Source organism: Mastigoproctus giganteus, chromosome 8, assembly GCF_048544385.1.
Source record: "Mastigoproctus giganteus isolate SK-2022 chromosome 8, ASM4854438v1, whole genome shotgun sequence".
NCBI classification, from domain to species: domain Eukaryota; kingdom Metazoa; phylum Arthropoda; class Arachnida; order Uropygi; family Thelyphonidae; genus Mastigoproctus; species Mastigoproctus giganteus.
Window position 1 is genome coordinate 53,612,570 of NC_143582.1, and position 13,609 is coordinate 53,626,178.

Genomic DNA, 13,609 nt, shown 5'->3' on the forward strand with positions numbered 1-13,609 from the left:
TCAGTTTCATTTTCTGTCTACACCAAAGCTCGCAACAATTGCAAAGCAGTTATTAATCAGTCCAAACTAGAGGTTGAACAGGCTAAGAGTAGAAAACTGGCGTCTTGCCCTAATGGTAGCCGAGCATTCTGGTCTCTTGCCAAAGCTAGCCGCAACTTTTGCCCATCTCTGCTCCCACCTCTGTCCAAACCAGATGGTTCTGTTGTCACTTCAGCCAAGGATAAAGCTGACCTGCTAGCATCCCATTTTTCTTCCAGCTCATGTATTAATGATCTTGGTAAAACACCTCCCACCATTCCCAACACGCTCCATTCAATGCCTCCTGTGGTCTTCCGTTAAAAGGATTTCAGAAGGATTTTGATGAATCTTGATGCTAAGAAAGCTCCAACTGTTTGCCAACTGTTTTTAGTAATTGGTTATCCAGTTTTCTTTCTGATCGCTCACTGAGGGTGATGGTAGATGGCTCTCTGTCTTCTAACTTCTCCACTAATGCCGGTGTGTCCCAAGGTTCAGTTCTTTCCCCCTCTCTTTTCCTCTTGAATATTAATGACCTTCTTCCATTGACCGGAAATCCTATCCATAGTTTTGCCGATGATAGCACATTGCATTCCGCTTTACATTTTGAGAAACCTTGTCCTGCTCAATCAGCTTCAACTTCTTGAAAATCTGCTACCAATTCCTTAAATGCCGATCTTCAGGTAATTCTCCCGTGGGGCAAAGATAACTTAGTTGATTTCAACACTTCTAAAACTCAGTTTGTCTTATATCTCGCAAAAAGGATTCTTCTGCTCCTATGCTTATCTTTAGTGACACTCAGATTTCTAGGAAAAATGATCTCTTTTGGGGATTACCTTGACTTCTAATCTCTCTTGTCACAAGCACATTACAAATATTGCTTCCTCTGCATCTAAAAAACTTGGTTTTCTCTTTCGCTCTCGGCATTACTTTTCTTCCAAACAGCTGCTCACTCTGTATAAATCGCAAATCCGCCCTGCTATGGAATATTGTTCCCACATCTGGGGTGGTGCCCCCAAAACCTCTCTCAGGCTTCTTGATTCCATTCAGAAGAGGGCAGTTAGGTTAATTAATGATTCATCTCTAACAGAGTCTCTCCATTCGCTTTCTCATAGACGAACTGTTTCTGCTGCATGTCACTTCTACAGATACTTCCATGGGCACTGTTCTTCTGAATTGGCTTCTATAATTCCCGATCTCTCTTTCAAAACAGTCCGAACACGTGCCGCCAACAGCCAACATCCATTTACTGTCCAACTTCAAACCCACAGAACCAACTTTTCACCTTCCTCATTTATTCATTCAACTGCCGTTTTCCGGAACAACCTTCCTTCAGATGTATTTCCTGAAAATTACAATCTACAGAAGTTCAAGTCCAATGTCAACAAATATCTTCTTTCGTCTTCTCAACCTCCAACCCAAGCACGGTACTAAGTACTATAGGTTCTAATACCTCTCGTGTTTGGGGTTCACATAAAAAAAAAAAAAAGTAATTAAGATTACATATTACATTTAGGGCAATAGCCTCAGGTTACACAGAAGTTAACTAACGTATAAATTAGTTCTAGGGCATCATGTCTATACATAGCCAACTAATATGTAGTTGAGAAATGGCATCGTCTGGGTGATAGTATCTGCCAAGAACATGCAACAGTAGTCTTCTCCATTAGTGAAGCATTAGTTATTGGAGGTAGACCAATATCATGATAAATCATGAAGGTATTCACAATATGAGATATACTTAAATGACGTCCTAGCACTAACTTATACATTAGTTAACTTCTATGTAACCTGAGGCTATTGCTCTAAAAGTATTACGCAATGCTTTGTTAATTAATATGACAACACAAAACAGTTTAGTTAGATATATAAAAATTAAACAACAAATAAATCAATTCACTGCAAATCTAACTTTTTTTGTGAAATAGTTAGTAAATCCACTGTCTTTTCCTCTTCTCCATTTTCTTTTCATAATACAAGCTTTCTTCAGACATTTTTTTTCGCTAGCTTTCATAACTCCTATCACAATCACTAATTAATTTGAAATTCTTTTACAATCCTTCTCATTTTAATCTGTTATCAGCTTCATTTAAAACTTTTTTTGATACAAAAGCTTTAAATACACTTCTTTAGCATTAGCAGAGGCATATGATGCAAGAAAGCAAGCTTATTCAGCATCAGCCAAAAAAAAAAAAAAAAAAACCCCACTCCCATTTCACCCCTCCGTTCGTTCGAAATACCTGTCCAGTTGAGCTTTAAATTTGTTTAGGCTATCAACTTCAACAACAAGTGATGGAAGTCGGTTCCACCAACCAACCACCCGCTGGCCAAAGGCAAATTTCCTCACATCTATCCGACATCCGTCCTTCCTCAATTTGAATTTATGCCCTCTGAGGTGATTATTCTGAGAAAGATGAAGAATCCCATTGGCATTGAGAATGCTCAAACCATTCAAAGCCTTATACACCTCTATCAGATCACCTCGCCGGTGCCTAGTCTCCAAACTCTGTAATTTGCAAAACTTAAGCCTTTCTTCGTAAGAGCAACCCTTTGTTCCATTTACTAATCTTGTTGCCCTTCTCTGTACCCGTTCCAGCAGCTCTACATCCTTCTTGAAATGAGGCCTCCAGACCTGTATACAGTACTCAAGATGTGGCCTTACCATTGCCTTATACAAGGGAATAATCACCTCCTTATCCCTGCTAGAAAAATTCCTATATATCATTGACAAGACACCATGAGCTACTCTTGCAGCTCGTCTGCACTGCTCAGAGAACTTCATATCTGCCTGCACAATTACCCCCAGGTCCTTTTCATTCTCCACCACTGTCAGTGTAGTACCGCAGAGTTGATACGTTGCTCTGGGGTTACTGTTTCCCATATGCAGCACTTTACATTTGTCGATGTTAAACCTCATTTGCCACCTCTCAGCCCATCTGTTCAACCTTTCCAGATCCTGTTGCAGCAGCATAGCGTCAGTATTGTCCTTAACGACCCTGCCAACCTTTGTATCATCTGCAAACTTGGACATTAAACTTGATATCCCATCATCAATATCATTCATAAACACCGAAAACAACAACGGACCCAACACTGAACCTTGAGGAACTCCACTAATAACATTAGTCCACGTTGAGCAGTGTCCATTGATTACCACTCTCTGTCTTCTGCCACTCAACCATCCCCTTATCCATAGCAGCAATTTGCCTCCAATGCCACACTGCTCCAATTTGTGCAGCAGTCTTCCATGTGCAACAGTATCAAAAGCCTTTCTAAGATCCAAATATATAATATCAAAGTTATTCCCTGCATCCAGTTCTTTTGTGACTACATCATAGTATCCAATCAAATTGGTCAGGCAAGACCTGCCCTTAACAAAACCATGCTGCGTCTGAGCTATAACTGAATTCTTGTCTAGATGATCCTGCAGTGCTTCTTTAACCAGTGCCTCCATTAATTTACCTGGAACAGAAGTTAAACTAACAGGTCTATAATACTTGTGTCAGCCTTTGATCCTCCTTTGTGAATTGGGGTTACATTTGCACATCTCCAGTCTATGGGTACCTCCCCTGAGTCCAAAGAAGCTCTCATAATTATGGCTAGGGGTTTGCATACTTCCTTTGCTGCCTCCTTTAATATAACTGGATAGATCCCATCCACCCCAGGTGCCTTTTTTATGTTTATCCTCAACAATCTCTCCTCCACTTTCCTCTCAGTTATTACAAAATCATCCAGCTCACTGCCAATGGTTACTTTACCTACATCATTCTCCTTCCTGAATAACTCCTCATGCGTGAATGTAGATGCAAAATACTCGTTTAGATTGTTAGCCACCTGAGCAGGATCCTCAACTGTTGAACCATCAATATCCAGTGGACCAATCTGATTCATCCCTTTCCTTTTCGAGTTCAAGTATGTAAAGAACTCTTTTCTGTTTTTCTTTGCATCCTTTGCCAAGGATTTTTCATAGTCTGCGTTTGCCTGCCTAATCTCCTTTGTGACTTGGTTACAGACCAACTTATATCTATCATAGGCTTCCATGTCACCCATTAATTTGTATGTATCCCATGCATTTTTCTTCTCTGCCACATGTCTCATTAGTTCATCTGACAACCATTTAGGCCTAAACCTTGAACAATATTTCTTAGTTGGTATGTAAAGCCTGGTAGCCTCCAAGATTAGTTCCTTGAATGCTTCCCATTTTGAGTTTGCTGTTGGTAACATCATCAGTTGGTCCCACTGTATAGAATTTAAATACTGTCTCAGACCATCATAGTCGCCTTTACGAAAACAAAAACCCTTCCCTTTACCTCTGATGGTAGTTACCTCCTTGAGTAAATCCCACTTCAACACACTGTGATCACTGCCACCTAGTGGTTCATTTATCTGCAGGTTCTTAATGCATGAAGAATCACTACTGATAATCAGATCAAGATTATTGCTCCCTCTTGTTGCCTCACGAACATGCTGATGTAGAAAACAATCATCTAATAAATCCACAAAAGCCTTGCTAGTGTGCGAGTGACCAACCCACAAATTCCAGTCAATATCTGGGAAATTAAAGTCCCCCATTATAAGACTCTCTGATTTACTGGCCCACTATTTCCCTGTACAATATCTTATTATACTCATCAGAGTCATTAGGCCTATAGCACACTCCTACTCTCAATTTTGATTTCCCTATGCTTATGTCACACCAAACTGACTCGACACTGCCCTGTCCATCGATGTCGACTGGCTTCACTTCCTTGGACTTTATGTGTTTCTTAATTAATAGCATAACCCCTCCTCCCCTCCTGTCCTGTCTATCCTTTCTATACACATTGTATTCCCCAAATTCCAGTTCCGCATTACTTATATCTGTGTGACACCACGTCTCTGATATCCCAACAATATCTGCCTTTGATGTTTTGAGCAATACCTCAAATTCATCAAATTTATTTACCAAACTCCTAGCATTGGTGTACACGCAGGTATACATGCACCTGTTTCTATTCTTAGCTACCCTAACACAACCCCTGTGTTTACTTGTACCGCAATGACTACCAGCAGTCTCTGAAATATCCTGCATCTTGTATTTCAGACTTCTGCTCATTTCAATAGAAGCAGTGCAAGAATCACTTCCACCTCTGCCACTGGCTACTGTTAATCTATTAGTCCTTGTATCCCCCCCAACTAGCAGTTTTCCGACCCACCTAACACTGCCTCGACAGCATCAGCAAAAATTCTTGCACCCTTTCTATTTAAGTGTATCCCATCCCTGTAGAAGCAATCTCTCCTGTTAACAAGTACAGTCCAGGCTGAAAAAAATTCTACCCTTTGAGCCTTGCACAATCCCTCCAGGGCCGAATTGATCGACAAGGCTCTCATCATATACTCCCTCCTATCGTGTCTGGGCAGAATTGCAGACACTTTCAAGTTCAACCCTAATTCACGGCTTTTTTTCAACAGTGACCTGTACTTGCTAAGTAATTCCGCCGGTCTCCTACTCTTAATATCATTAGTGCCAACGTGTACAACTATATCACCTTTTGTGCCCTTAAAAGATGATATCCGCTCTACAACGTCATCAACCTTTGCCCCTGGCAGACATACCCTGGTCCTATTCCACCTATCCTTTTTACAAAGTATGTTCCCCGTTTCCCTGACAATAGAGTCACCAACAACTACTAGTTCCTGTGGGACCAGCGCATTCTGCCTAGGGGGCTGCTTCTGTGTTGCCTGATGACCAAGTGCAAGCTCTGGCGTTGATGTGGGCAGCTGAGAGCTTGATGGGCCCCTCAATTTATTTCCTTCAAGGGCATCCACCCTGTCCTTCAAGCTCTCATAAAGGCCCATAACAACGCTGAGTTGTCGCCTGATTTCCTTGCACTCCTTACATCGTGCACACACACATAGACATCCCCCTTGGCAATATCATGTCCCGTACCTGACTGCTCCGCAAACATCAAGCAAACAGTGCATTTTAATACTGTGATTCAGAGGGCAACTGCCCCCCCTCAGTTCTCCCCTGAACCACAGCACTCCCATTAGCTTGAGCCTTTTGCTTTGCTGCTCTGGTCAGAGTCATGATTCCGATTTAATTCAATAAAATTCAAAACAAAAATTAAATCCTTAAGTTATATCCCAAAACAGTTATGTTATATATATATTTTTTTCGGTATCTAGTGTTTTCTACGAGTTCCCTTTATACAACTTCCGTATCACGTGTTCCACTATAGTTATGTATTAATTATTTGTTACGATTAAGTCGGTATATATATATATATATATATATATAGAGTTAAAAGTACAATTTAATTGACAATAAAGTTTATCAAGATTAATAGATTTACTGATTAATTGACAATATTATATTATGCACTATACGACACTAAGCTTATGCTATCGTGTAAAAATGGCGGGAATTCACGAACGGTATTTCTACGGACTCGTAAGTATTGATTAGCTTCCAAATCTCGCTATCTCAATTTAGAATAAACTAAGGATCCTGACTAGGTCTATAATATACTTATAGAAGATAATTTGATATAACAGTTGGTTAATAAATCGACTAAATTTGGTTAAAAAAAAATTTGGTTTGTGACACGTGGATTTGATACCGTTACCGATACTAAGTAATATCTACAAAATCTCTGTCTAAGTTAAACTTTAAACTAAGTATCGTAACTAGGAATATAAAGCTACTCTAGAAAATAAGTTAATATGACAATTTAAACTAATAAAGCAGAAAATAAATCAGGAAAAACTTCTCTGTTTGAAGAGCTTTAAGGAGCAATTTCCGCACAGGCTAACCTCGCACCCAGACTCCTTTCTTTCTTTGCACCTTTTATCTTAAATTCAAGGACTGATTTTATAATTTATTTCCCAATTTTTTTTTTCCCCCTCTGCCTTCATTTGCTACAATTCCAGACCCATTAAAAAACTTGACATATATTACAAAAAATAACTTTATGTCATCATTTCACAATCTGTTTATAGCTTTGAGAGTTTTTCTGACATTACTAGTTAGTGTAGCATCAGGTGAAAGGAGTTTTTCGAAACTGAAACTTATAAAAACGTCAATGACTCAAGAAAGGTTTAATGATCTAGGACTGTTAGCTATAGAAAAGGAATTGTGTGAAGGTTTAGAATTTTCAGATATTATTAATGAATTGGCAAATAAGAAAGCAAGAAGAGTGCAGTTCTAACTTTATAGGTACACTTTGTTACTTCTGTTTCCTAGTACCCCAAGATTCCATCAGGTTTTGGGAATTAATCCTTAATTTGCACTTCACATCCAGTTTTAGCATTTTATCATGAACTAATTTGAATACCATGAATTATTTATCATTATTAGTATATTTAAAACTTCAATTTTATTATAGAGGGTTTTTTTTTTTTTTTAAAATCTGGTATACAGGGTATGCCTAAAAAATTCCAGGAATGACTTTACAAGCGCTGCATTTTCCATATGTCAGACACACTACAAAATGAAGTGTATCTGGAAAATACGGCACATATAAAGTATCTTAACTTATCAAATATATCTGAAGTATAACTTCTCACACACTTACTAAGCAAAAAGTCAGTAAAAATGAAGCTTTTGCTCATCACATAATGGCAGTACTGTCACACTTGTCATTACTGATATTATTGTCTGAGCACTCTATGAAGAAATAGTGCATCTCTTCTAGGCCAAAATGGCAGCACTTCAATAGTTTCAGAAAATTCATATAGAAATGGACACATTATCAGAAGCAACCTTCCAAATGTATATATAAATTCATACTACAAGGGACCCCCACACAGGAAAATCATATGTGTGTGTGTGTGTGTGTGTGTGCGCGCGCGTGGTGCATAAATGTGGTTTCCCCTCACCTCAGTATTGTTTAACCACTTCCAAAGCAATTAAGCAATATTGAGCTGAGGGGAAACAGATTTATTACATGGATTAAACTTGGTTTAATGCTGATCACATAAGGCACCTCCGTAGCCAGGTGGCCAGGAGCAGCAGTGCGTAGTGCACACTTCCTGATTAGACTGGGGTTCGAGCCTGTGACCACAAAATACAGAGGATGCGGAAGGTCAGGGAATGACCACCGCATATCCCCAGCCAGGAAAAAGGGTGAGGGTTGGCATCAGGAATGGCATTATGGCCTTAAAAATTTCATGTCAAAACAGTAAAAACGCTGACCTCATATACAGGGTGTTTCAGTTAAACGTTTCAGAACTTCTAAGAGGGGTAGGGTACATCCTGACAACTCGAAATCATATAGCAATGTGGGATCGGAAATGCTTTCCTGAAGCGGTGTTGTACACAGAAACACCATAAAGAAAAGAGACCGTAAGTGAGAAATCGTTTTAATAATACATGAAAAGAAGCAAAAGGTACATGGATTAAAGTAAGTGTTTGAAGTTTCTTCCACAGGCTACAATGCACGCCTCACATCTCCGACGCACGGACATCCGAACATTCTGGAATACTCCAGGCGAATTTCGAATTTCTTGAACAAGAACGCCAAGTTAGTAGGATGGATGATTACATGAACGCAGAGTTAGCCGATATGCATTTGGCGTACGGGGCTGCAAATTGTAGTGGGCCAGCCGCACAGCGTTTGTACGCGGAACGATATCCGACGAGGCGTATTCCCAGTCATAATTTCTTTGCAAGACTGCACCAGAGGTTAGCTGAGAGAGGTTCATTTGAAAGACCTGACAGGGACAGTGTAAGAACAGCACGGACTCCAGCCGTCGAACAGAATGTGCTGCAGCATGTACAGGGGAATCCAAGAACGAGTACACGAAGTCTAGCAAACGCAGTCGGGGTTTCCCATTGCAGCGTCTGGAGGATTCTCCGAGAACAAGACATGCATCCGTTTCACGTGCAGCGTGTCCAGACACAGCAACCGGAGGATTATGCACCTCATATTGCTTTCGCACAGTGGTACCTTGGAAAATGTGCTACAAATCCCCTTTTTCCTGCTGAAGTGTTGTTTTCCGATGAGGCATCCTTCACAAGGGAAGGAATTTTCAACACGCATAACGACCATATCTGGGCGGTCGAGAACCCGCATGCAATACGACGTCGTGCAGCACAGATTCGATTTTCGGTCAATGTATGGGCCGGTATTATGGGAGATCACCTCATTGGACCTTACCTGTTACCGTGTCGTCTAACCGGACCTATCTACTTGATCTTTCTGCAGCAAGTATTGCCACAACTTTTGAGAGATGAACAGATTTCTGCATCGACGCAACAGACAATGTGGTTCCAACACGATGGAGCCCCTGCCCATTATAGCGGAGATGTTCGTAACTACCTGGATGTCACATTTGGTCAACAGTGGATCGGACGTGGTGGTCCCGTGCGTTGGCCTGATCGGTCACCCGACCTATCATGTCTTGATTTTTATTTCTGGGGTCATATGAAATCGCTAGTTTATGACACCCCTGTTGACAATGCTGAGGAGCTGGTTGCAAGAATCGCAGTAGCTGCCGAAGAAATTCGAAATTCGCCTGGAGTATTCCAGAATGTTCGGATGTCCATTCGTCGGAGATGTGAGGCGTGCACTGTAGCCCGTGGAAGAACCTTCGAACACTTACTTTAATCCATGTACCTTTTGCTTCTTTTCATGTATTATTAAAACGATTTCTCACTTACGGTCTCTTTTCTTTTTATGGTGCTTCTGTGTACACCACTTCAGGAAAGCATTTCCGACCCCACATTGCTATATGATTTTGAGTTGCCAGGATGTACCCTACCCCTCTTAGAAGTTCTGAAACGTTTATCTGAAACACCCTGTATATAATGGGAAAAAGGCGAGGACAAAAAAAAAAAAAAAAATGCTGACTGCACAAAACATTTTAAGACAACCTTCACATATAGTAGCAACACATATTTTTACAAGGATTAGCCATAGATTTGAAGATGCCTTCAAGCGAAGATGTGAGAGTAATGCTTTTACATGTTGGAGCTGACTTGCGCACATTAACATATACTTTAATACAACTTTCTAAAGACATAGTAAAAAGACTAATATATAGAGAAATTGTTACTAACAACTGCTGATATACAATTTATAAAAATTAACTAAAATTATGCATACAAAAGGAAAATAGCTAATGATTAATATTACAAATGAAAAAACATGAAATTTTCTATAATTCAGATTTAGCCATCAGATAACATTATTTCAATAAATCATTAAAATTACAATTAATTTTCACGGACTGTTCAATAAAGAATGATCATAATTTTTTTCTTCACAACATACCTTTACTAATCATCCATATTTTGATGGTCCTTTTCCCCATTTGATAAAATATGCTTACTCCAATGTTTCTACCATTCTTCAAAAACATGGCAGAAGCCATTTTTGACAACTGTTTGAGAATAGCCTACAATGACTTTACAACTTCTGATGACTGGAAACATTTTCCCTGATGCCCATTCTTTAACTGTGGAATTAAAAAATCAATCACAAGGAGGGCTGTAAAGGCAGACAAGGAACACGCTTGACATTAATGCTGTCTAAGTGCAAAATGACAGTATGAGCAATCTTAGAACCCAGTGGGCACAAGCTTGTCATAAACAAATGGTAATGGAGACTACCGTGCGTGCTTCCTACCAATATTTTCAACATCTTTGCCAGTTGTCTTACAGTTACATGGTGATCTCTCTAACAATTTCAGAAGCAGCTTTTATGGTTTCTGTAGTGAAAACAGAGGTTGGAGCTCCAGTAGTGTCAATTTTTGTGATTGAATCACATCCATCTTTAAATATCCTAAACCACCCATGAGCTGTGCTATACAAAAGTGCAGATTCACCTTAAGCCTCTTTTAACATTTCATATGCTTCACCTGATGTTTTCTTGAAACATAAACAGAATTTGAGAGCAGCAGCATACTGTTTCTCGTATATTACATCCATTGTTATGTAGGTGAACCTGAACCAGGCATAAACTTGACCAACTGCCAAGGTCACCACATGCAGCTGCTAATGTGATGCAGCTTGGTTTTCTCCTAAATTTCACAGCTCAGCTATAAATAGCAAGGAGCATGATTGTTCATGAAAAATTATGATCATTCTTTATCGAACAGCCCTTGTATATTGCAGGTGCACTTAGTGTTTAACATCCACATGCAGCCTACCCTTCATCTTGAAAATAAATTATGCTCTGTGCGATTTTATTTTCTATGCTGAAGTATAGATCTGAAAAGGTACTCTGCTCTAGAAAATGGTTCAGTTTTGTCTCTCTCATGTATGCATGGCTTATATGCAGATTACACCCGCGTAAGATATCTTACCTGATCCCAAGCTGTCTAAGAAAACTAAACAGGCACCATGAATATATGCTTCTCCAACTTCAAGTCTGGATACTGCAGTAACGTTAATAAACTCAGCCCATGATAAGATGTCACGAATGCTCACTGTACACCTGAAATAAGTTTCATAAAATATACATCAGAATATTTAGTACAAATATAATTGTTACCAAGACAGCATTCCTTAATCCACATTTAAGGTAAGTGCAGATTTACTAAATGTTGTATTGGGGCCAACTATTCCACAAGAAATAATGTAAATAACTGGTTGTCCTGACTAGTGCTTCAGACAAATTTTAATACACAATTCCCATACTGCTTGGCCACTTTATTAAGACCATAAATTAACAGCACGTTAAACCTCTGTTGGTTCAACTCACTGCCAGGAAGTCAACAAGGTGTTGAAAAGTGACACGAATACAGGATCATTCATGTATCAAAACTGTAGTTTATGGAATGATGTGGGCAGAGCAATGTGCTGATAAATACCCTTTTCCATTCATCCCACAGACGCTCAATGGGATCGATATTAGGGGGCTGGGTTAGGCTGGCCACGGTAGTCTTCTGTGTGTTACTAAAACTGCTCTTTCACGAACACATACACTTCAAAATGGGATGGTTTTGTCATTTTAAATTACATTCCTGCCTAAAAGACTTGCCCCCAGTCCTGTATCCATTCATCCTTCTAGCCTATGAACGTTTGACATGTGCAGCCATCTTCTTTGCTGTAGCAACAGCAATCATACCTCTTTGGACCATCGCTTTAAAGCACTTTCCTACCTGGAGTCTTTCTCGTGTTCTTCAATCTACTCTTTCACAAATTTCAAATGGTGAATGGTTGCATGGTCATTTTGTAATGCATCTCTACCCATATGGTAAATATGGAACATTGCTGAACATACCTGATTTGCAAGAATATTCAGAAGCTCTGGCATTTACAGTGTCACTCCAGTGGGATCAGAGATTCCAAGGTTGCACACTGTATTGTCAGAACACAACAGGACTGTTTTAATGAAAGTAGCTTCCTCCACATGCGCACTCTTTCACTGGTACTGAAAATTATAAATCCTGCAACTAAACTGGTCTACAAATTCCAACAAATGTGGTCATCCTTTCTGCTGTAACAACTACTAAGCATGCACCAACAAACATACACCTTTGAAAAATAGTCTGGTCACACACGATTGTAGAGCACTTTCCTGAGCATATGAACACTTTGATTTACATATTATAGATTTGTGCATACAGCCCAAACCTCCATGGTTTTAATAAAGTGGCCAAGTAGTGTATACAACAATATTAAATAAAACAAACTACCCTATTAACCCCATTAGCAAATGTAACATTTTATGTCAGCAGATGCATGGGCACTTACTAGTCGCCCCCCCCCCTCACAAAAAAACCTGGATGTATAGTTATGTATGTGTGATTTGGTATTTGTAAAATAATAAGAGGAATTTACCTCAATATAGTACGTAGAACACTTCCGTATGATACTCTCCAGAAATTAAAACGAAAAAATTGAAAACTTACATTAGAGTAAAAAATAAATAATTAAAAACCAATTTAACACAATTAAAAATTAAAAGGTATCTAACAAAAATATTCTAAATGATTTTCCTTCCTGAAGCTGACAACGCTTTTCGACCGTATGTCGTGATCACAGGAATGAAAATTACCGGATAGGGTTGAACCTGAATCTCAAATAGTGCTTATTTGTCTTCGCGCATGCGCATCGGAGATCAAATATGGCCGCCAAACATTAACAGAATTCTCATGTAATTTAATTTCTATGGTTTCTGTAATTAATAGTCACATATAATCATATTGAACATTAAGTAATTTGGCCTGGTTAAATGTAAAAGTATGTTTTTTGTTAATGGCATAAAGGCTAATTCTGATGCTGCTGAACGAGAAGCGAGAACTGAGGCTTCATGTTGATTTACACGAATATTCAGAGAAAATCGCATCGAACTTTGATAAGACGAGTCGCAATCACCGCAAGAAATCTATCCAAGGCATTTTACATTCGTTTAATAATATTCATTCTAGACTCAAATTTACATTGGAAAGGGAGGATACGGATACAAAGTCATTAAACTTTCTAAATTTCATGCTTACTCGGGACTCGAATAAAATCCAATTTAGCATCTATTGAAAACCTACAACCACTGGTATGCTTCTACATTATAATAGCTATCACCTACAAAAGATCGATTATCTTTAATCAATTTCTAAATGCCTATAAATATTCAATTATGGAATCTGCTTTGGGCTCAGAAATACA

The 13,609-nt window shown here is 39.1% G+C and overlaps 1 protein-coding gene across 1 annotated transcript in view; it reads right to left on the reverse strand.

Moving 5' to 3' along the window:
• LOC150081532 (midasin) overlaps positions 1–13,609 on the reverse strand; it is a 1,449,634-nt gene that overhangs the window by 961,254 nt on the left and 474,771 nt on the right. The window contains exon 32 of the mRNA XM_090380238.1: positions 11,305–11,435. Within this exon, the coding sequence (XP_090236364.1) occupies positions 11,305–11,435 (131 nt within the window). The remainder of the gene's footprint in view (positions 1–11,304; positions 11,436–13,609) is intronic.